The 24237-nt window shown below is 48.7% G+C and overlaps 2 protein-coding genes across 2 annotated transcripts in view; one reads left to right on the top strand and one right to left on the bottom strand.

The window, feature by feature from the left end:
- Positions 1-782: 782 nt before the first annotated feature.
- On the top strand, positions 783-2968 carry VFPPC_00083 (peptidase S33, tripeptidyl-peptidase; the record flags this gene model as incomplete). The annotated part of the gene is made up of 5 exons (XM_018280176.1): positions 783-1174; positions 1380-1636; positions 1748-1862; positions 1941-2622; positions 2741-2968. 5 exons carry the CDS (start codon positions 783-785, stop codon positions 2966-2968), a joined length of 1674 nt encoding a protein of 557 aa, XP_018148096.1.
- Positions 2969-3206: 238 nt separating this feature from the next.
- The window catches only part of VFPPC_00082 (condensation domain-containing protein), a gene marked incomplete at both ends in the record, with an annotated part of 29964 nt that continues 8933 nt past the window's right edge, over positions 3207-24237 (bottom strand). The window contains 3 exons of the mRNA XM_022428161.1: positions 3207-4205; positions 4266-14188; positions 14252-24160. Coding sequence (XP_022284651.1) covers positions 3207-4205; positions 4266-14188; positions 14252-24160 — 20831 coding nt within the window. The remainder of the gene's footprint in view (positions 4206-4265; positions 14189-14251; positions 24161-24237) is intronic.

Below are 24237 nucleotides of genomic sequence, written 5' to 3'. Positions count from 1 at the left end.
TCCTCACGATTTGAAAAAGCCTGTAGGTGGCCGGCTGCATGTCGACCACTGCATTGAAACCCTCCGGCTAAGTCTGATGTGTTATGGCGATGTTACTCCCGTGCTTCTTGACCACACCACTGGACACAAGGTGCCTCGAATACTGGACTTTAACGTCCATCATAAATGCAGAAACTTTGACAAGATTATCGACTATACGCAGAAGAACATGGTAACAGTAAAAGACGTTGGGGACGGGATATAAGTAGAAGTTGGGGTGTAACTGTATATACTAGCATTATTGCGGATAATAGGAGTACTGGCGCACTAGCTATCATAAACTAGATTAAGTATGGTACTACATGCTAACTCAACTCCTTACATATGTATAGTTGCAAGTTTACCAGCAGAATCTGCAAAATCTATTGCCTAGGTTAGCGTACTTTCATACTTGGGAAGGTTATTCGCCGCCCTGAAGACCGCAATAATAGAGAAGGCGCGTAATCTATGGTAGTTACTTGTCTCCAAGTCCACGAGAAAAGATAAGTGACAATTTGCTTGACTTGTCTGTGAACGGTAGCAACCCAAGTGACCTAGTTGTTTTGGAGCTCTCACACAAGCGTCTTGGATCGTGGCGCCAAAGTGTGGTCAGCCACAATCTGACAGCCGCTCAGCCACACATGCACCTGTATGAATGAGGAATGGGATGGGATTGAATGTTACATCGCGACAGCAGAGGTTCAATTGTTGCCTCTGCAAAACACTTTTGCATCAAAACCGAATAGCACCGGACGGCATTCGGGATGATTTCAGCCAGCGTCGCTCTGCGGCTGCTGTTGCCCTTGTCGGCCATCACAGTTGCGGCAACAGACACTCAAATCAGGCTTCAGCCAATCGACACACAAGTTGACATCGAAGGAGTCGCGACAGCAGCTTCGTCGCAAGGGAAGAACAGCATCATTCAATGGGGAAAATGCAATGACAGCAATTTGGACAACACAATTCCCGTGGACTGTGGCTACCTCGAGCTGCCCCTGGACTATACGGACCTGGAATCCAATTCTACGCTCAACCTCGCGCTCTTGCGTGTCCCCGCAGCCACTCAGCCGGCCAAGGGAAGCATTATTCTCAACTTCGGTGGACCTGGTGTACCAGGACGAGAATCGTTGGCAAGCGCTGGCCAATTGCTGCAAATGTATTTGAGTCACCTATCATATATCTCTGGTGGCCTGACGTGGCGCACTGATCTAATGACGCTGAGAGCTAACGTCTGCAAATCCCAAAAAGCTTGAGTGGGAGCGGTTATAATCTGATATCCTTTGATCCACGGTATTGTCTCTTCATTGCGTTTTTGGCGAAGAATCTATTCATTCAATCTTGTTATGTCTGACTTGCTGTAGCGGCACCGGCACCACACTGCCATTTCGATGTCTGGAAGGCTCCTACGAATTGGGTTCTTTTGTGAGTAGCCAAGTTCTACCAGACATCACCCAAAAGGACGCCTTGGGCAGGCTTTGGGCTCGTGGCACAATCGACGCAAATATCTGTGCGCGGCGTCGTAACGACACTGGTCGTCTTCTGGGAACGGCCTTTGTCGCTAGAGACGTGGTAGAGATTGCCAAGTCCCTCGGTGAGGATGACATGGTTCGTTATTGGGGTAAGTTGTGATGCCGTCATGAAATGCATTGCTCGCATTGTCCTCTCAACACTTTTCAACTGTTCCCCTGCTTCAACGTAAAAAGAGTAGAACTGAAACAAGTTGGTGCAGGATTTTCATACGGCACAACACTTGGCGCTACACTTGTCGCCATGTTCCCTGAAAAGGTTGACAAGGTTATACTCGACGGCGTCCAAAACCCTCACCAATACTATCACTCCCAAGGGTATGAAAATTTCACTTTTACCTCCAAGTTATTTACCACTCCGCTCCCTGCAACATGCTCACTAATGGGCCAAAATAGCGACTTTGAAGAATGGTCCCAAACAGACGAGGTATTCTCTGCCATATTCGTGCACTGCCTGAATAATCCGACTGAATGTCGGCTCGCAAAACACTACAAGACGGCAGAAGAGCTAGAGAATGCGATTTGGAAGATGATTGACACACTGAAATACCACCCCGTACCTATGGACCGGTACATTATAGACAACACAGCCGTAAATGCCTTGATACAGGGTGCGTTGTATGCAACGAAATACTGGCAAAATCTGACGACGGTGCTCGACATGCTTCTCACAAACAACATTGACAAGGATGTCATGATGGACGCTCTGAGGAACATCCGTATGCCTTTGGACGAAGATGACCTCCTCCCCACAACAGACGCTGTGTTTGCGCTCTTGGGAATCCACTGTTCAGAACGATCCGTGCGGGCCAAGACATACGACGAGTTTCTGCCGACGTTGCACCGTCTTTACAATACGAGTCGTGTCATCGCCAGTGCTTCTCTACCTGGGTGCATGACCTGTGCACAATGGTCCATGGACGCCAAGGAGCGGTACGAGGGAGATTTTCGAGTTCATCCCAAGAACCCGGTCCTGATTATTGGAAATACATATGATGCACATACGCCTATTCGGTCTGCCCGCAACATCAGCTCGGGTTTCAAGGACAGTGTTGTTTTAGAAGTTGATGGTTATGGAGTAAGTTGTTTGTCTCTACCACTGTGGCCATCATTATTTGGTGCTACGTATCCTAGAAGTTTGAGCCTCGTGGCGCCGTCTTTAACTTATCAACTGCTGACATGAACTTCTTGCGCAGCATTCATCGTTACGACTGCCCTCTGCGTGCACTTTGGAGAAAATATCTGCTTATTGGTCGACCGGGGCAATGCCATTGCCTAACACGGTCTGTCAAGTGGATTCTCCCCCATTTTCCAATATCACTTGGTTTGACGTCATCAAGAACTCGACCTTTGGGACACTAGATACGAGGATTGATCGAAACTTGGACAATGGACTCGATAAGTTGCGGCTGTTTAGAAGATGACGAAGTTCACCGGTAGTGGTGCTACGAATACATTTTGTTTACTGAACCAAGTCACTGGGTACATTTCAACATTGAATTTCTTATCAAAGCATATAGTTATGTTTCTAGACAAACGAAATATATAAACAAAGTCATATACAAAAGAAAAACGCAGGGAAGCAAACTCAGCATGATGCCGAATGTTTGATCCTCAATCTTAGTACCAACAAAGGAAATAAACCATTTTAGCATACGGCACCTAGTCCATCAACTCTTCATCGAAATCTTCGGCATCATCATCCACTCTTGCTGCCACGCTTGACAGACGACCGTCTTCAAAGATGGAAGCCACTGTGACGCATATGCCTTGCTGACGAGCCAGTAGAACAAGTCGTACAGCGGTGATGGAATCTCCACCAAGTTGCTGAAAGCTGTCATCTCTACCAATGGAATCAGGCGAGATATTGAGGACCGAAGCCCACAGCTTTTGCAGTACTCTTTCTGTGGAGGTTTGTGGCAAGCGTTTGACTGAGTCCACCAACGAGTATTCTGCGATATCCTCTGGACTCAAAGACGTCAACATGAATCGCAACTTGTTCCTGTCCAGCTTGCCTGACACTACGAAAGGTAGATATCGACAGGGGATAAATGTCGCCGGAATCATGTAGCCGGGCAGCTTAACACGCAAATGTCCGATCAGAACCGCCATTTGGCTTCTGCGGTCCTCTGTCATAGGCAAGAACATATCGTCCTTGCGAGAAGATGTTAAACTGCCGCCTTTGGCATCACCAGATTGCAAATCCCGGCTGAAGCAGAGATAGGCCATGAGTCTCACTCCAGCATCTGTTTTCAGAACATCCACGGCGACATGTTCAACGCCATACAGTGCGGCACGGATATTCTGCTCCACGTCTCCAAGTTCTACTCGAAGTCCGCGAATTTTCACCTGGGTGTCCTTCCGCCCTATAAATTTGAGTGTGCCGTCTGGATTATAGCAAGCTAAATCTCCAGACCTATAGAACTGGCTCCACTTGTTGCGAGCTTGCTCTGGTATCCAGTCAGGCAGATCCTTGACTAGTGTCTCCAAGGTCTTTTGTCTGTTTGCAATGTACGCTCGCAATAGACTTGGACCTTGGATGACTACCTCACCAACACAGCCGATTGGAGCAAGCTTTTGGGGATTTTCAGGGTCAACGATCCAACAGAAGCACCCAACTGGGCGTCCAAGAGTCGATGGGGATTCGGCGGCCGAAGAAAACTCGTGGAGGGTATTCACAACGCAAGCCTCAGCCGGGCCCCAACCATTCACAAGACGTACCTTTCCGAGCCAGGTAGAAAGGATATCCTGGCCGACCTCCTCGCCAGCCAGCAAGATGACCTTGAGACCTGGGACGTCTTCGGGAAGCAGAGTGCGGATGAAAGATGGCGTTAAGAATGCCCAGCTTATATTCATGTCGCAGATGAAGCGACTGATCCCTCCGACACGGGTCTGCTCAGATGGGATGCAGATACATGCTCCTGTGATTAATGGAGCAATAATCTCACCTATCGACAGGTCGAAGACGTAGGAAGCAAATTGTAGTATCCTGGATGACGGACTCATACCTAGCCTTTTCGCCATGGCAACTTGACTAGCGCATACTGCCCTGTGTTCCATCAGGAATCCCTTAGGGGTGCCTGTGCTGCCAGATGTGAAGAGTCCGTAGATTGCGTTGTTAGGCGATAGCTTTGTAGCTGGCGCAGAGATGGAGGAATCGTTGTATTTGGAAACCAGCATATCATCTAAGGCCTGACTGACTTCAATAACCTCTAACCCTAGATCGCGACACTTATCGGAATGAGATGGTGATGATAACGCAAGCGTGGCTCCTGTTTGTTGTGCAACTATTTGTTGCCGCTGTGCTGGATGAGAGGGATCTAGTGGCACCCAAACACCCCCAGCCTTATTGACAGCTATCGCAGCGACGATATACCAGAGAGACTTCTCGAAGCATATGTGTACGAGTTCTTCTACCTTTGGGTCGTGGGTCTGTAGAATGTAGTGGGCTAGCCGGTTTGTAGCAGAATCTAGTTCTGAGTATGTCATTGAACCGTCCCATGCTTCTACTGCCATGTTGTTTGGCCGGATTTGAGCTTGTTGAGTGATTAAATCGTGAACACATGAGTCAACATTCTCGAGAGTCTCCACATTCCAGCTAATGGCTTGCTCAATATCCCATGATCCGGTCAGGGAGATACTCTTGAGCAGGACGTTGTCCATGGCCGATGATGATAAAAGCTTTTGGACAACGGTGTCGAAGTGTCTAGACAGAGCGTCGACCTGGAACTGGGTCAGAACGTCCGGGTCGTAAATTGCATTAAAGCCAACGTCATCTTGGTTGATGACCGTCTGCACAACAAGGGGATAGTTGAAGTATCCGCCTTGAGAGCCGTCAGTGAGTCTTGCGTCTCCTGATGCTGCAGTCATAAGAGTGTCGGAATCAGTTGCAGCACCCAGTATGCTCCCAGGCTGAATCACGAATAAACTGGAAAAGTCACAAGCCTCCTGCGCATCAGCGCTGACCTTGGCAATATTGTGCAGACCAAACTGTTCATATGCCACCATCTCGGACGCTTGCTCTTGCACGCGCTCTAAGAAGTTAGCCACTGTAGACTGCTGGCTAAGCCGGAGTCGCACAGGTACTGTTGCAACTGCTGGGCCAGCAATTGTATCAAGGCCAGGGACAGGGGCCTGGCGACCAGAAATGGTAGTGCCAAAGCATATGTCATCTGTGTCACAGTATCGAGCGAGAATAAGAGCCCACGCTGCGCGCAGGACTGTTGCGGCGGTGATATGTGAGCCGGTTGATTTAGGAATCGAGATGGACCTAGTGATTGATTGATTGGCATTGACATTGTGCATTGAACTTGTAGGTGGGAAGACTGCTTTTCTGGCCTCGGAGAGCTGACTTGTCCAATATTTGCGACTTGATTCATCGTCTTGATCGATGATATACTTGATGAAGTGAGAATATGGCTGCATGGAGGGAGGTGTGATGTTCTGATAGAAACTCTCCAATTGCTGTCTCACTAGGTTTATGCTCCAGCCATCAAACATGGCGTGGTGAATTGTCCAGATGAAATAAACTTGCCCATCTGCGCCCTTGGCAAGTGCATATCTGCATAGGCGAGAGCCATACGTCATCTTCACTCTGCCAGAGTATTCAAGAGTTGTCGTGAGATCAGCAGCCTCAGAATCCCAATGAACATCATCGTTGATGACAACTTGTACTGGGAGAGAGTCTATCAACACAATTCTGGTCCGTAAAGCAGTACATGCAGATACAGTCCTGCTCCAGGCTTCCTTGAAACGGGAAATATCGACGTCGGAGGACAGTTGATACACATTTTGAGCCGTATAGGAACCCGGCTGAGTGACACTGAGAGTTAGAAGACCCTCCTGCAATGTCGAGCAAGGGTAGGCATCTTCAATACTTTGTGACTCTCCCAAGCCGCATTCGGCCCGAGCCTTGCCAAGTATATCATTGATGCTTGCAGCTGGAAGTAAAGAAAAGGGACTTAATGTTGGTGCAGGATCGTCGTTATTGGCTTTAGCAGCCCTGGCAACTTCTGATAAGCGAGCGTCTTTCATGACTTCAGCCACAGCCAGATCGATACCATTCTGGCGTGCGAGTGAGGCAAGTTGTATAGCGCTGATAGAATCTCCGCCAATTTGAAGGAAATTGCTGTGTTTCCCAATGGTATCAATGTTGATTTGAAGTATCTCGGCCCAAATACCTCGAAGCTTGAGCTCCATGTCAGTCGTAGGAGGAGTCACGTCTTGAGATGCCAGTGTGTACACGGACATCTGTTCAGGGCTAAGGCTTCCGGCCAACTCTCTGAGAACTCTCCTGTCTACTTTCAAAGTCGTGCTCAAAGGCATCTCTCGGAGGGGAAGAAACAAGGTAGGCACCATATAAGCAGGTAGTGATGCTTGTAGCCGCTCTCTAAGCCTTGATAGGATGCTGTGCTTTATTTTGTCGAGTGGGCGGATTTTGCCATCCAGGATGTCATGGCTATTGTTCTCTTCAGGCTGTTCTTCGGTGGAAAGTGTGAAGAATGCGACCAGCATATCAGTCGACCCATGCTTGAGCACGTCGACAGCTACGTGCTCAACATTTTCCAGCGCACTTCGAATGTTATGCTCTATGTCTCCAAACTCGATGCGAAGACCGCGAATCTTGACCTGCGTATCTTTGCGGCCAATAAACTCAATAGTTCCATCCGTATTATAGAATGCCAAGTCTCCTGTCCGGTATGCGCGGTTCGTATTAGCTCCATCCCTCCCTGGCATCCAGCTAGGAAGGTCGAGGAGCATAACCTCGTTTGTTTTCACGGCATTATGTAGATATTCTCGAAGCAACGTTGGGCCCTGGATAACTATTTCGCCAACATGACCAATTGGAGCTAGTTCTCGAGGATTATGCGTGCTCATTATCCAACAAGAACTTCCCACAGGCTTTCCGACTGTCAGGGAAGACTCGCCGGTTGACTTCCATTCATGAAACGCGCACATTACGCAAGCCTCCACGGGACCCCAACAATTGATGAGACGCACTTTACCGAGCCATGTATCCAGGATGTCTTTTCCGCTTGCCTCGCCTCCTACCAGCAGAACCTGCAGTGAGGGGATCTCCTCCGGCTGTATGGTGCGGGCAAAGGCTGGCGTGAGCAGTGCCCAGTTGATATTCATCTCACGGATGAAAGCAGGTATGCTGTTCATCCTTACGTGGTCAGAGGGCACGCAAATACAGCCTCCAGCAATTAAAGTAGCGATGGACTCAGTGATGCATGCGTCAAATATATACGACGAGAATTGCAGCATCCTAGTGCGACGACTCATGCCGAGCCTCTTGGCTACTGCAATCTGGCTTGTGCAGACGGCACGGTGTTCTAAAATAACGCCTTTGGGGGCACCTGTGGTGCCAGAAGTGAAAAGCACATATGCAATATTGTGACTGTAGACAGCTCTGGGCGGTTGTAATGCTGGTACGTCGGTCTTTCGCAGTGTCAAGTCCAATTCTTGAGTCACGCAAACAACTTCCAACCCGAGTGAGCAACACATGGCCATATTGGATGGCGAAGTCAGAGCAAGCTTAGCCTTGGTTTGTTGTAATATGGCCTGTTGACGTTTAACCGGATGGGAAGGGTCAAGTGGCACCCAGGCAGCTCCGATCTTGTTGATGGCGAAGATAGCTATAAAGAACCAGACGGATTTCTCAAAACATACATGGATTAACTCCTCAGTCCCAATTTCGTAAGTGCTAAGATGCCTGCAGAGTCTGTCTGCAGCGTCATTGAGTTGTGCGTATGTCAGTTTCCCATCCCATCCGTGTATGGCAATCGCATCGGGCTGGATCTCAGCCTGAGCCTCAAGCAACTGATGGACACAGGTATCGACAATGGCGTCATAGTTTTGATCGTTCCATGCGACAGAACGCTCAATATCCCATGAGCTAGTCAGAGAAATGTCATTCATTGTGGATTGACCGGGATCAAGGAGCTGTTGGACAACCCGGTCAAAGTGGTTTGACAGTGAAGCGATCTGTGTTTCACTCAGGACAGCCGAATTGTAGACGGCGTGGAACTCTGCGTAGTCTTTATGCAAAATGCCTTGTACCACCAGCGGATAGTTGAAATAGTCGTTGAACTTGGAATCTTCCGAGGCCGCTTCCACTTGAGCGGCTGTCATGATGGGCTCCGAGTCAGGCGACACGGAATCAAGGAAGTCGGCCGGCTGAACGACCAACAAGCTAGAAAACGAGCAGGCTGCTTGGGCTTCAGGACCCAATTTTGAGATATTTTGGAGACCGAATTGTTCAAACGGCACCATTTCGGACGCTTGTGCTTGTATATCCTGAAGGAACCTAATGATGGTGTCCTCCTTATTTATTCGCACTCTCACAGGTACCGTTGCCACCGTAGGGCCAGCCATATTTTCGATGTTTGCGACGGGCGCTTGTCGCCCTGAAATAGACGTGCCAAAGCAGATATCATAGGTATCAGAGTACCTCGCAAGGACGACAGCCCAGGCTGCGCGGAGAATTGTTGCTTTGGTAATAGACGATGAAGTCCCCGTCTGAGGATATCTGATGCGTTTGGATAACTCTCGTGTAACCTGATTCGTAGAGGTGACTGTAGTGTGAAGAGGAGGGAAAACGGCGGGCACAGCACCCGAGAGTTGCTCATTCCAGTAGTTTCTGCTAAGGGTAGTATCCAAGCTCGTTATGTACTTGATAAATTGTGAGTACGGCTGGTTTGCGGGAACCATGGTGCCATTATAGTAGCTGTTAAACTGTTCTCTTATGAGATTGACCGACCAGCCGTCAAAAATGGCGTGATGCATTGTCCAGAGGAAATAGACGTGCCCATCAGATCCCTTTGCAATGGCGTATCGGCAAAGGCGGGTTCCATAAGTCATTTTGAGACCCTCGCAGTGCTCCATAGCTTCATCAAGACTGGTGTCATCTTCAGAGTCCCAGTGAATATCATTTTTGATGACCGTCTGGGCTGAGTTTCCATCATGAAAGATGATTCTAGTGCGTAGGATGGCGCATCGTGATACAGTCAGTTCCCAAGCAGACTTAAAAGCAGCCACATTAACATGTTTGGATAATCTGTAAGCTTGTCGCCCGGTGTATGAGCCTGGCTGGGTAACACTGAGGGCCATAAGACCCTCCTGAACAGATGTGCACGGGTACGTTTCCTCGACGTCTGCTATTGCATGTGTATTGCACTGATCCTGGCTGTCGGCTGCGTTGATTGAGTCAACGATGCTCTGTAATGGAATTGTGAGCGAGGACTCCGTATTCTGGATTTCGATGGTCTCGATAGTTGTTGCAGTTGCCGCCATTCGGGAAAGACGGCCATCTTTCAAGATGGCTGCTGCATTGAGACTAATCTTATGTTGGCGAGCCAGTGACACGAGCTGTACAGCTTTAATGGAGTCGCCCCCAACGGTCACAAAATTGTCATGTCTGCCAATATTGCTGACATCTGTCATTAGCACCTCCGCCCATAGACGCCGAAGTCTTAGCTCCATCTCTGTTGCTGGTTCGACGAAGTCCGTCGATTCCAAAGTGAAATTTGAAAGTTGTTGCTCAGAGAGATTTCCACCTAGGAGCTTAAGATTGTTCCTGTCAATCTTCATAGACGAGACGAAAGGCATTTTGCTTAGCGGCAGGAAGTAGTGAGGGACCATGTACGCTGGCAGCGATTCGCGAAGGTTGCTCGCAATATTGAACAAAGTTTGTCGCAAGTCCTCATTGACGCTGAGAAATCCAATGTCCTCGGACCTGCTGCCTTCGTCTGAGAATTTTTCCTTGGCGAATGTCAAGAATGCAAGTAGTAAGTCTCGGTCTGCTAGCCGGATTACATCAACAACAACATGTGTGACGGCCGATGATGCTCGCTTGATGTTGAACTCAATCTCACCCAGCTCGAGTCTTTGACCACGTAATTTGACTTGTGTATCTTTCCGCCCAATGTAGTCCATGGAACCATCTGAGTTGTATTTGACGAGATCTCCAGTCTTATACATTCTATGTCTTGGCAACGTAGCTTCTTCAGGCTGCCAAGTAGCGCTGGTGATGAACGACTGGTTGGTCTTTTCCTCATCATCCAGGTAACCTCGGGCAATACCCGGACCTTGAACCAGCAGCTCACCAACGCAACCAACAGGTGCTAGCTGATTATAGTCGTCAGGGTCTACAATCCAACAAGTTGCGTTGTGTGCAAATCCAATCTTAACCGGGGACTCCTCTGTAGTCTGGAAGATGTGGGTAGTGCAATCGACACACACTTCTGATGGTCCGTATGCGTTGATCAGAGTAACATGACCTAGCCAGGTCGTGAGGTGGTCTTTGACCAATGCCTCGCCGCTTAGTATCAGTGTTTTCAATGAGGGTATTTCTTCCGGGTTTAGCGTATTTGCAAACGATGGTGTCAGGATCGCCACGTTTACTTGCTGGGCTCTGATGAATTCAGCAACATCTTGCAGTCGCTCAGTATCAGATGGCATGCATGCCGTACCTCCAAAGGCAAGAGGAGTGAAGAGCTCACTCAAACTTCCATCAAAGGTGAAATTAGAGAACTGCAAAACTCGAGAAGAAGGGTTGAGGCCGTAGGCGGTACCGTGACCCATGATACTAGAGCACAAAGAGGCTTGCTCAACAACAATACCCTTGGGTGTTCCAGTTGTGCCTGATGTGAACATGACATAGGCAGCATTTTTTGGACTGCAATGACTGATTGACAAATTTTCCTCGGATCCGCAGTTGAGACTCGAAATCATGTCAGTCGATACCACAACGATTTTCGATGCCATTCCATTACACAAAGCCGCTGTGCTAGGAGAGGCAATAATGATCTCAGCATTCACCCTGTGAACCAAAGCTTCAAGACGTTTTTTAGGATGTTCGGGATCAAGTGGCACGAATGCACCACCTGCCTTCATAATAGCCAACATGACTACAGCTGCCAACTTGCTCTTTTCAAGGCAGAAGGGGACCATCATCTCTGCAGACACACCGAGGTCAACCAAGTGTAAACCGAGGCGATCCGAAAGCTGATCTAACTCGCAATAACTAAGCTTGCCATCGCTTGCCACAATTGCGTCTTTGTGTGGGAAGCGTTGAGCCTGCGTAGAAATAAGGTCAGGAAGGCATGTATCAAACAGCTGCGGAGGATTCTGTGTATTCCACCGCATAATTTGTTCCATATCGTTTGGCCCACACATTTTGATTTGTGAAATCTTGTCTTGCTGTCGGAGGGCCAGTTGAGATATGACAAAAGAGTATTGCTGGCATAGCATCTTCACCTGTGTGGCGGTGATGTAACGAGTATCGTGAGTTACATCTATTTGGGCAATGCCAGTCTCGTCAACGACAACTTCCAAAACCAAGGGGAAGACGTCGTAACTTTGGTTCGCGTATGCTAAGTTCTTAATGTCGAAACTTTCACCTGCAAGATCGTCCGAACTGCCAATCATGCTAGAAGGTGTGATGACGAGCTGATTGTGGAAGTTGCAGGCCTCCCTGGCTACATTACCTAGATTGCCAATGTTCTGTAAGCCGGCGTGTTCGAACGGGATCATGTTGGTAGCTTGCTGTTGAATCTTATTCAAGAACTCTGCGACCTCATCTTCTTTGTCCATCTGCACTCGAACTGGAACGGTTGCGACCGTTGGACCTATGATGTCGCCTGCATTCGAAATATTGGCGCTGCGTCCGGCAACGGTACTTCCAAAAACGACATCGTCGTCCTCAAGGTATCTAGAAAGAACTAATGCCCAGGCTCCCCGCAAAAGATTTGACGTCGTGATGCCAGTGATGCCTTGTTCTGGAATCGAAAATGTGTGTGTCAAATGCCCGTCTGAACGCACATCAGTTACCCTGGACGGCTTCTTAGGGAACTGGGCCGTATGAGCACCATCAAGTTGGGATACCCAATATGTGTTCATGTCATCTGTCGATGTTGATGCTGTGTACTTCACATAGTTCCTAAATGAATTGGAAGAAGTCAATGCAGCACCACGCTCTGGACGGCATGCCCTTTCCAAGATGCCAATCATCAGCCGAAAGCTGAATGCGTCGTAGATGGAGTGATGCATATGCCACACCAAATATGTGTGCTCATTGTCATTAGCAACCTCATAAAACGAAAGGGGAGTACCGTAGGCCACAGATGGTGGACCACCTTTTGAAACCTCTGATAGAGGCCTAATGTCCTGTGTATGCCATTGGGGGCCTTCATTCAGCACCACTTGGACAGGCCCGCTTGGTGTGAGAACAATATGAGTACGGAGGATGGCACAGGCACGAGCCATATGATCCACGCCTTCCCTAAGTGATTCGATTTTTACATTCTTGGGAACTATCAAGGCAAAACGAGCCATATAGGAGCCTGGTTGTGTAACGGATAGAGCCATGAGGCCCTCTTGTAGTGGCGTACAGGGATAAGCATCCTCGATGAGTTTCGTGTCAAGTATCCCACATTGTTCCTGAGCAATCTCGAGAATGTGAGTCAAAGAGTCCGACGGAAGAAGACTGAACGGAGCAACATCATCTTCCAAAGAAGTTTGTGTCGCAGCGCTTATAGAAGCTGCAAGTTGGGATAGACGTGCGTCTTGAAAGATAGTGCCAACTGTTAATATGAGCCCCTGGCTGCGGGCTAGTGACACTAGTTGAATCGCAGTAATAGAATCTCCTCCAATTTGAAGAAAGCTGTCGTCACGTCCGATCGATTCCGCAGGAAAATTGAGAACCGATGCCCATAACTGCTGTAAGGTGGACTCCATCTCAGACTCCGGCGGTCGCTTCTCCGACTCACTGAGGGAATACAGAGCAAGTTCTTTGCCATTGAGTGCCAAAGTCAGCTGGCGAAGTCTAGTGCGATCTAACTTTGTTGAAGTAATAAAGGGCATTCGGGAACACGGGATAAATATGGTCGGAATCATGTGCCGCGGTAGTTTCGTCCGGAGACTGCCCACTAAAGCCATCATTTCTCGTTGCAGGCTTTCTGTCATTGGTGAGAAGATCCCATGTTGACTTTGAGGTAAACAAATGCTGTCCTGCTCTGCTTCCTTGAACGAGAGGTACGCCACGAGGGTTGTGCCAGAATCTGTAGTGTAAACATCAACAACAACCTGTTCCGCATCGTGCACACTTTGGCGGATATGCTGTTCCACCTCGCCCAGCTCTATTCGAATACCGCGGATTTTGACTTGGGTATCTTTTCGAGCAACGAATTCAATCGTCCCGTCGGGGTTATAAAACGCCAAGTCGCCAGACTTGTAAGCACGCCTCCAGCTCAACTGACTCTGCCAATCTGGTATCCAGCTGGGTATAGGCTGCACCATGGCTTCTTCAGTTCTTTGTGGATTGCGAAGATACTCCCGGAGAAGGTTGGAACCATTAACCAAGACCTCACCCACGCACCCTATGGGGGCAAGTTGATGCGGATTCGTCGCATCTACTATCCAGCATGAGCCTCCTACTGGCTTTCCTATGGTTAGTGGTGACCCAGACAGAGATGTAAACTCATGGATAGAGCTTAGCACACAGGTTTCGGCAGGCCCCCAAGCGTTAAAAATGCGGACTTTGCCATACCAAGTGTCAATAATATCCTGACCGACTGCTTCTCCTCCCAAAAATAACGTCTTGACTGACGGAACGTCTGCGGGCTTAATAGTTCGGGAGAAGGCTGGCGTCAATATCAGCCAGTTTATTTGCAGCTCATTGACGAATTCCGATAACCGATTCATACGCTCATGTTCGGATGGAACACAGATGCAGCCACCGGCAAACCAAGTGGCCAAGGACTCCATAATGACGGCGTCAAAGACGTAAGAAGAAAATTGAAGCACCTTTGTTGTAGAGTTCATTCCTAGCCTCTTACCAGCCTCTGTCAAACTGGTACATACAGACTTGTGTTCTATAACGAAGCCTTTGGGAATGCCTGTGCTTCCAGACGTAAAGAGCACATAGGCTGCGTTATGTCCCGTCACATTACTATTTATAGGTCCAACAGCGCCGTTTGAACTTTCCAGTAAGACCTGGTCGAGCGCTGATGTCACTTCGGTAACATGCAAGCCCAGGTCTCGGCACATATCCGCGTTTGATGGCGAAACCAACGCAATTGTCGCTCTTGTCTGCGCTAGAACATCCCGCTGGCGTTGGATTGGATGTGAGGGCTCAAGAGGCACCCAAGCTGCGCCAGCCTTGTTGATGGCTAATATGGCAACAAAGAACCACATGGACTTATCAAAACACACATGTATAAGGTCCTCTGTCGTAACTCCAAGTTCAGCAATAAGGTATACTGCAAGCCTATCCGCCGCACGATTAAGCTGCGAATAGGTGAGCTGGCCATCCCATGCCTGGATTGCCATGGCATCTGGCTGACGTCGTACTTGACCTTCAAACAAGTGATGGACACATGACTCCAAGTATGGTGTCACGGACTCGCTGTTCCATTCTATTGCCTTCTGCAAATCCCATGGCCCTTGTAAGGTCACTGAGCTTACCAGAGTCTTCTCTGGAGCAGCCACTAGTTGTTGGACGACGTTCTCAAAGTGGGTGGACAGCGCCGTGACGTATACTTGGTGCAGAAGTTGCGAGTTGTATACGGCATGAAACTCAAGACAGTTGTCGTGCAGAATGACTTGAACGACGAGTGGGTAATTGAAGTATCCCTCCAGAACTCCGCTTGTCGATTCAACTGCGACGTCGACCGGAGTTATAACTGACTTGGCAGTCGAGTCGGTGAGTGTGCTGGGCTGAATGACAAGCAAGCTAGAAAAGTCGCAGGCATCCTTAGCAGCGTCACTAACCTTGGAGATGTTCTGCAACCCAAACTGCTCGTAAGGGACCATATTTGATGCTTGGGCTTGGATGTCTTGCAAGAAGGCAGGTACAGTTTGGGTTGTCTTCATGGCAACCCTAACAGGAACCGTAGCCAATGTAGGACCGGCTACGTATTCTAGACCTGCCACGGCCGCATGACGCCCAGATACCACACAACCAAAGCACACGTCCTCTGTGCTTGTGTACCTGGCGAGAATTATGGCCCATGCCGCACGTACGATCGTGGCCGCAGTGATAGAATCCGTTGATGACGAAGTCTTGCGGGTGAATGGTATCGTCACTGACAACGACTGATTCACAAATTCTGGTGCATTTTCCATGCTCCTCGTAGGTTTTGCATTCTGGCCGGGGAGAGATGCTTTGATTGCATTGTGCAATTGAGCGGACCAAAACTCCTTGCATGCATCCAAGTTCACATCAGCAATGTATCTGACGAACCGAGAGTGCGGTAATAGCGTCGGGGGTTTAGCCCCGTTATACAGATCACAAAGGTAGCTGGTAATGAGATTCATGCTCCAGCCATCAAATATCGAGTGATGGATTGTCCAAAGAAAGTATGTTTGTCCGTCACTGTCTTCAACCAAGGAGTAGCGACAGAGCCGAGACCCATACGACATTTTTATGCTCTTCGCGTCTTCCATGGCGGTGGCTAGTGAATCATTCGAGCGGTCCCAGAGTGTATCATCCTTGACAATAACTTGGACCGTTCGCCCCTTCATCGAGATGATCCTAGTTCGCAGGCTACTACACCGAGACACCAATTGGTCCCAAGCCCATTTGAAACGCAATATATCAACATGATCGGGTATCTTGTAAGCGAATCGTGCAATATAAGAGCCAGGTTGCGTTACACTGAGAGCCATAAGGCCTTCTTGCAGTGAAATGGCAGGGTAAATGTCCTCAATGGCCTCGGGAGTGGCGAGACCGCACTTCTGCGCTGCGCTAGCTACGATCTCGTCGGTATTATTGCCCGGTAATAGACTCATCGCGTCAACATTTGCTGTGTTGTCCGTGTCATCCATCATCGTGGCGTTAGATGCAACGTGTGAGAGGCGAGCGTCGTCGAAGATGCAAGCTGCTGTAACAGCAATGTTGTTCCTCCTAGCCAGTGACACAAGGTACACAACGGTAATAGAATCGCCGCCTATCTGCAAAAAGCTATCGTTTCTGCCAATGTCCTCAGGTCGAAGGTTGAGTACCTCGGCCCACAGCTCTCGCATTTTAAACTCCATATCCGTGGCTGGCAAAACAATTTCCTGCGAGGCGAGAGAATAGATGGTAATCTGATCTGCAGGAAGGCTTTCCGCAACCCTTCGAAGCTCCTTCCTGTCTATCTTCATCGCTGTTACAAAGGGCATTCTGTAGAGAGGTAGGAACACAGTGGGCACCATGTAGCGTGGTAAAGACATCTGCAGGGTGCTTGTTAACTCCAAAAACATCTCCCGTAGTTCCTCGTTCATGGGGAACATCGTATCATCTTGTTTCTTAGATGTGTTCGCGACTTCATTGTTAGCTTGGTTGGGTAAGGCAACAAATGCAACCAACACATCACGCTGATCATGTCTGACAATATCGACAACGACGTGGACAGCGTTGGGAAGGGTGGCCTTTATGTGATGTTCAATCTCTTCTAACTCGAGACGCTGACCACGGAGCTTTGCCTGTCTATCTTTTCGACCGACATAAATCATGCTCCCATCCGGGTTGTACTTGACTAAATCGCCAGTTTTGTAAAACCTCAATGCAGCTGGGTGTCCATAGCCGGATGGCAACCAAGTGACATCGTTGATGAATGACTCTGATGTTTTGGCTTCATTCTTCCAGTATCCATGTGCCAAAGAATAACCTTGAACAAGAAGCTCGCCGACGCACCCGATGGGTGCCAAGCGGTTGTGGTTATCGGCATCCACAACCCAACAGAAATTGCTAAGGCTCTTTCCGATTATCGATGGATGTTCTGTTTCTGTTTCATATTTGTGCATGGATAATATAATGCATGTTTCTGTTGGTCCGTAGCCGTTAATTAAAGTTACCCGGCTGCACCACATGTTGATATTGTCCTTTGTTGGTGCCTCGCCACCAATTACAAGCGTTTTTAATGCAGGTAGATCATCCGGTCGAAGAGTACTTGCGAATGAGGGCGTAAGACAGGTTGTGTTGACTCCAGAACGGTTCATATAGGAAGCAACATTTTGCAGGCGGTCGTCCTCAGATGGTACACAAACAGTTCCTCCATGAATTAGAGTTACAAATATCTCAAATATAGACATATCGAAAGCGTAGCTCGAGAATTGCAAGAATCGGGTGTCGGTGCTTGTATTCAGAAAATCCGCCTGGGCTTTTAGATTGGAGCACACGGGACCATGTTGTATAACGATGCCCTTGGGTACCCCAGTAGATCCTGATGTATACAGGATGTATGCAGGATGCTCTGAATTGGAGACCGGGCGGAAAGTCGGCTTCCCACAACGTAACCATGACTCGGAGACTTCTGTGATAAGGGAATCGGAAAGAAGCAGTGATTGAACGCCTAGGTCCCCGCAGGCAGCACTCATATCTGGTGATGTGATCAGTAGTTTAACCTGGAGGTCGCTGACCTGAAGCTGACGGCGGGTAATCGGGTGCTCAGGATCAAGTGGAACAAAACCGGCACCAGCCTTCATAATACCAAGCATGGCAATAATCGCCCATCGTGACTTCTTGAGGCAGAATGGTACAAAACTTCCCGGCTGAACGCCACAGTTCACGAGGTGTTGAGCAAGATAGGTTGATAACTCATCAAGCTCAGCATACGTGCAAGTGCCATCCCATGCATCGATGGCATCTTTTTCGGGATATTGAGTTGACATGGCAGACACCATGTTGTGCAAACAATCGCCAGAGATAATTTGGTTTATATCGGAGTTCCACTGAAGGGCCTGTTGTAGGTCTGATGGGCCAGAGACAGATATGTCATCAAGGATCGTCGTCGTATCACGGGTGAGTAGCTGCTGGACAACGTGATCGAATTGGTAAGACAATGTAGTGATTTCGCTTTCGGAGAGAGCCATTGAGTCGTAGAGGCCTTGGAATTCGACATGGTCTCCATGCAGATGGATTTGTATGAGGAGTGTATAGTTAAAATATCCCTCCAGTAATTGCGCTAATGAGTTCTCGTCGGCCTGAGAAGCCAAGAGCACAGCATCACTGGTATCTGAAGACTTGGTAAGCTCTGCAGGCTGAATTACAATCAAGCTTGAGAAATTGCACGCTTCTCGACAGCCATCATCAATCTTCGATATATTTTGCACACCAAATTGCTCATATATCGTCATTTCGGACGTCTGTTTCTGGACGCCATGAAGAAATTTTGTGACATCTTGCTCCTTGTCCAGGCGAATGCGAATTGGGACAGTCGCGACGGTTGGGCCAGGCATTGTCTCAATTCCTGGGACAGAAGCGTTCCGACCTGATATAGATGAACCAAAACATGTATCATCGGTCTCGCTGTAACGTGCAAGTACAATAGCCCAAGCCGCGCGTAGGACAGTAGCTAGGGTGATGGAAGACGGTTTTGACTGAGGAATCGAAATGCGTCTTATCACCGGCCGCCCAATGTGGAACCCATTATCTGACGATTTGGAGAAGACTCTACTTGGAGGGAAGTTGCATGGCTTTGCTCCGTCGAGTTGTTGTTTCCAGTACTGTATGCAAGCTGTGTGGTCATCGTCGGCTAAGTACTTGATGAAATTGGTGTAAGGCTGAAGAACGGCAACTTCAGTCCCGCGGTAGAAGCTTTGCAGAGTTCTCATGACGAGATTCAAGGTCCAACCATCAAAAATGGAATGATGCAATGCCAACGTGAATATTGCTTTGCCATCAGAGCCCTCAGAGATACTGAATCTGCAAAGTCTGGTTCCATGTGTCATGGTTGCATTTAGAGTGGCTTGGGAATCTGAGTCCCAGTTGGAATCACCTTTGACAATACACTGAACCGATTTGCCCTCTATGACGCAGATTCTAGTTCGAAGATTCGAGCAATAGGAAACAGTTTGGCGCCATGCAGCTTTAAAAAGGTGGACATCGACGTTCTCCGGCAAGTTATATGTGATCCGGGCAATGTACGAGCCGCCTTGCGTCAAGGATAGCGCCATTAATCCTTCTTGAAGCGGTGTACAAGGATATACATCTTCAATGGCACATTCTTGCTCAAGGCCGCACTCTTTTTTGATATCCTTCAGGAAGATTTCCATGGAACCAACCTGAACTAGGCTGAATGGTTGTACTGTTGAGTCGGTGCTGTCAGTCATAACCACAGCATTGGCGGCAACACTTGACAGCCGGGAGTCTTGGAAAATGAGACCAACGGTCAACTCAATACCCCTTTGGCGGGCAAGGGAGACCAGGTGAATGGCACCAATTGAGTCACCACCAATCTTCAAGAAGCTATCGTCGCGGCCAATAGACTCTGGTTTAATGCGAAGGATGGTGGACCACAATTGCTGCATGGTGGCTTCCATGACTGTCTGAGGCCCGCGTTTCTGTGAGCTTATCAAAGAATACATAGCAAGCTCATCTTCACCAAGCTCTGTTGTTAGCTGGCGTAGCTTCTTCCTGTCAAGTTTGGTTGATGTGACAAAGGGCATGCGGCCACAAGGAATAAATATGGTTGGCACCATATACCCAGGTAGAGTCATCTTCAAGTGTCCAATAAGGCTGATGAAAGAATTTTGAAGCTCATCAGTCATCGGAGAAAATATGTTTTCAGGGTCCCCGGAGCTCGAGGCAGCCAACCTAGAGCCCCTGGCGAAATGGAGATATGATACAAGAGTTGAGCCAGTGTCCGTCTTGTAAACATCAGCGGCAATCTCCTCCAAATTCTCAGAAGCCAAAGCTTTGCGAATGTTTTGCTCAACGTCGCCTAGCTCCACGCGAAGGCCGCGAATTTTGACCTGGGTGTCCTTCCGGCCAACAAACTCGATAGTTCCATCCGAGTTGTATGAAGCCAAGTCACCGGATCTGTAAAAGCGACTCCAGTGAGATTGGCCCTGCCGCGGTGCCCACGAAAGAGGCGCCTTAATGACTGATGATTCTGTTCTTTCGACGTCTGCGAGATACTCTCTTAATAATGTTGGACCTTGAATGATAACTTCGCCCACGCAGCCGATGGGGGCCAGCTGGCTGGGGTTATCTGCATTTGCAATCCAGCAGAAACCTCCAACCGGTCGCCCTATTGTTAAAGGCGACTCATTTGGAGAAGACCACTCATGCAACGTACTAAATACGCACGTCTCGGCAGGGCCCCATCCATTGATAAGACGGACATCGGGAACCCATTCTTCAAGAATGTCTCGGCTTACAGCCTCTCCAGCTAATACCACAGCTTCCACACAAGGGATATCTTTATACCGCAACGTTCGGATAAAAGAAGGGGTAAGGAAGAGCCAATTGATGTTCATATCGCAGATAAACTGTGCAAGCTTATTGGTGCGGATCTCCTCAGACGGAATACAAAGGCAAGCCCCAGATGCCAGCGTGCTGAATATTTCGCCCACACCAAGATCAAACACGTGTGAGGCAAATTGAAGCACTCTCTTGTCCGATGTTAGACCAAGTCTCTTGGCGATGGCTTTCTGACTAGTACAAACAGCACCATGCTCCATGACGAATCCCTTTGGAATTCCTGTGCTACCGGAAGTGAAGAGGACGTAGGAAGTATTGTTTGCTCTGACCTCGATGGAATTCACCGACGCAGAGAAGGAAGTCGGCAGTCCACGATCAAGAGTCTCTGAAACCTCGATGACTTGCATATTCAGGTTGCGGTATGTGTCTGCATGCGTAGGAGAAACAAGTATGAGTGTTGCGCCGGTTTGCCTCATCACAGTCTTTTGGCGTTCCATCGGATGCGAAGGGTCTAACGGTACCCAAGCGGCGCCGACCTTATTTATGGCTAGGATTGACACGATGTACCAGAGAGATTTCTCGAAACACACGTGGATAAGATCCTCTATGTGAATAGTATGCTCACGTAGCAGGTGGTGCGCTAATCGATTGGCCGCTTGGTCAAGCTCTGTGTAAGTGAGTGTGCCATCCCATGCTTGAACAGCCAAGGCATCTGGCGCGAGCGGGACTTGCTGCTCTATCAAGTTATGAAGACAGTCTGTAATCACTTCCGGACCTTCTCCATTCCACTGGGTCGCTTGCTGTACATCCCATACACCGGCGATTTGGATGTTAGCTAGCGGCGTACTTCCCTCTTTGAGCAGCTGTTGCACCACCAGGTCAAAGTGTATACATAAAGCCTCCATCTGGCTACTGCTAAGGACTTGTGCATCATATAAGGTGTAGAAGTCGATGAAATCATCGTTCATAATGCACTGCACAACCAGCGGATAGTTAAAATACCCTTCAAATGTATCATCGGTAGCTGCCTCATTTCCGTCAGAGGTTGTTGTCAAGACTGAGTCTGAGGTATGGCCAGAGTCGAGCAGTCGACCCGGCTGGATCACCAATAAACTAGAGAAGTCACAAGCCTCCCGAACTTCTTCATTAAGTTTCATGATGTTCTGTAATCCGAATTGTTCATGTGGCACCATGTCAAATGCCTGGGCTTGGATGTCTTGCAAGAACTGACTGATTGACGTCTGTCGGTCAAGACGAACCCGTACGGGAATCGTAGCAACTACCGGACCAGCCATGTTTGCTAGGCCCTGGACTGCAGCTTGACGTCCTGAAATAGACGTACCGAAACAAATATCATCGGAATCGCAGTACCGTGCAAGCACAATTGCCCACGCCGCACGCAAAATGGTGGCATTTGTAATTGTGGACAGACCTGTCTTAGACAGCGAGATTCGCTTCGTCGCTATTTGACTGCCACGACTGGCAGCAGACGGGGATGCCGCTTGCGAGACCCCTTCTGGAGGAAACACTGCCCTTCTGGCGCCTTTCAGTTGTGCTAGCCAAAAGTCCCTGCCCGCGTTCCTGTCTAGATCGGTGAGATATTTAATAAATCCAGAGTACGGCCGCAGAGTTGGCGCCGAACTGTCGTGATAGAAATTGTGTAATTGTTGTCGCAGAAGACCCAGAGTCCAACCGTCAAAGATAGCATGGTGTAAGGTCCAAATGAAATATGCGTGTCCATCAGGTCCCTGGGCCAAGGAGTAGCGGTTTAATCGAGTACCGTACGTCATACGCAATGTCTTTGAGTGAGCCTCGACTTCTTCCAGTGATGTGAGACCTTCGAAATCCCACTCAGGCTCCTCCTCGACCACTACTTGGATAGACTGTCCTTCGACAAAGACAACCCTTGTTCGTAGGGCATGCGAATGTAACAGGGTCTGATTCCAAGCATGACGGAAACGGGTCAAATTGACCGTCTTGGGGAGTCTATACACATACCGGGCTGTGTACGACCCTGGGTTCGTAACACTGAGAGCCATTAATCCCTCTTGAAGTGGTGTACAGGGATATGCATCTTCAATGTTCTGTTTGGCGGTCAATTCACACTGCTCACTGACTTGCTGGAGCACATCTGTATGCTCATCCGGTAAGAGACTAAATGGTTCAATTGTAGACAACAAACTGTCATCAATGATTTTGGCCCTCTCTGACATCTCCGAAAGACCAGCATGTCTCAGGCAGGCAGTAGCAGATAGTCCAATGCCTCGCTCACGAGCCAACGATACTAATTGGATGATACTTAGTGAATCGCCACCAATCCGCAAAAAGTTGTCATATTTGCCAATCTCTTCCTCCTTTACGTTCAGTACCTTGGCCCAGATGTGACGCAGTCTAAGCTCCATGTCAGTAGTTGGCACAACGCTGTCCTTCTTCGACAGAGAAAACGTCGCCAGCTGAGACATGGGAAGTTGAGCAGCCAGAGTCTTAAGCCTCAGTCTGTCCACCTTCATCGAAGTCATGAGTGAGATCTCGCGGACAGGCAGAAATAGGCTTGGAACCATATATTGTGGCAAAGCCTTTTGTAGCTCGCCCACCAAGCTTCTGAGAGTAGACTGCATGTTCTCGGTCATAGCGAGCAGTCCAAGGCCAGTATCGTTGGCCACCTGTTGGTCCAGGGGCATATCGTATGAGTTGGCAAATGTCATGAACACTGCGAGGATTTGTTTTTGCTCACGGTGGATCATTTCCACCACAGCTGATTCAACCTGAGGAAGAGCGTGCTTAACATGGTGTTCAATCTCGCCCAACTCAAGCCGCTGCCCGTGTATCTTGACCTGGGTATCTTTTCGGCCCAGATACTCCAATAACCCATTGCCATTATATCGCACAAGGTCTCCTGTCTTGTACGTTCGAAAATTCGACGTCGTAGTCCGAGAAGTTAGATAGTCTATGTTGTCGATAAATTGTTCTCGAGTTTTGTTCACGTCCGAGAGGTACCCCTTGGCAATCGTAGGGCCCTGCACCAAAAGCTCTCCAACACAGCCAAATGGGACAAGTTTTCGGTCATCATCAGGCTCAACCACCCAGCATAGACCGTTAATAGGCTTGCCGATTGTTCCCGGGGAATCGTCAGAGGTCTGATACTCGTATAACGTGGTGTAAATGGACGTCTCAGTGGGACCATAACCATTGATGAGCTTTACATGCCCAAACCAGGTTGCCAGATTTTGTTTTGTCGGAGCCTCACCACCGAGCACGATCATCTTTAAACTGGGAACTCGATCAGGTTTAATAGCGTTGGCAAAGGAAGGAGTTAGGAAAGCCACATTGACTCTCGCTTGCTCAATCCAGGGAGCAATATTCTCCATCCGATCTACTTCAGATGGGATGCACACCGTGCCTCCGACGAGTAAAGCAGTAAAGATCTCTGCCACGGATACATCAAAACTGTAACTGGAGAACTGCAGGGTTCGATGATCTTCATTAAGGCCCAGCAAGTCGATC

Source organism: Pochonia chlamydosporia, chromosome 1 (genome assembly GCF_001653235.2).
Source record: "Pochonia chlamydosporia 170 chromosome 1, whole genome shotgun sequence".
NCBI classification, from domain to species: Eukaryota; Fungi; Ascomycota; class Sordariomycetes; order Hypocreales; family Clavicipitaceae; genus Pochonia; species Pochonia chlamydosporia.
The sequence above is the reverse complement of the archived record's forward strand: the minus strand, read 5'-3'. Positions and strand labels throughout refer to the sequence as shown.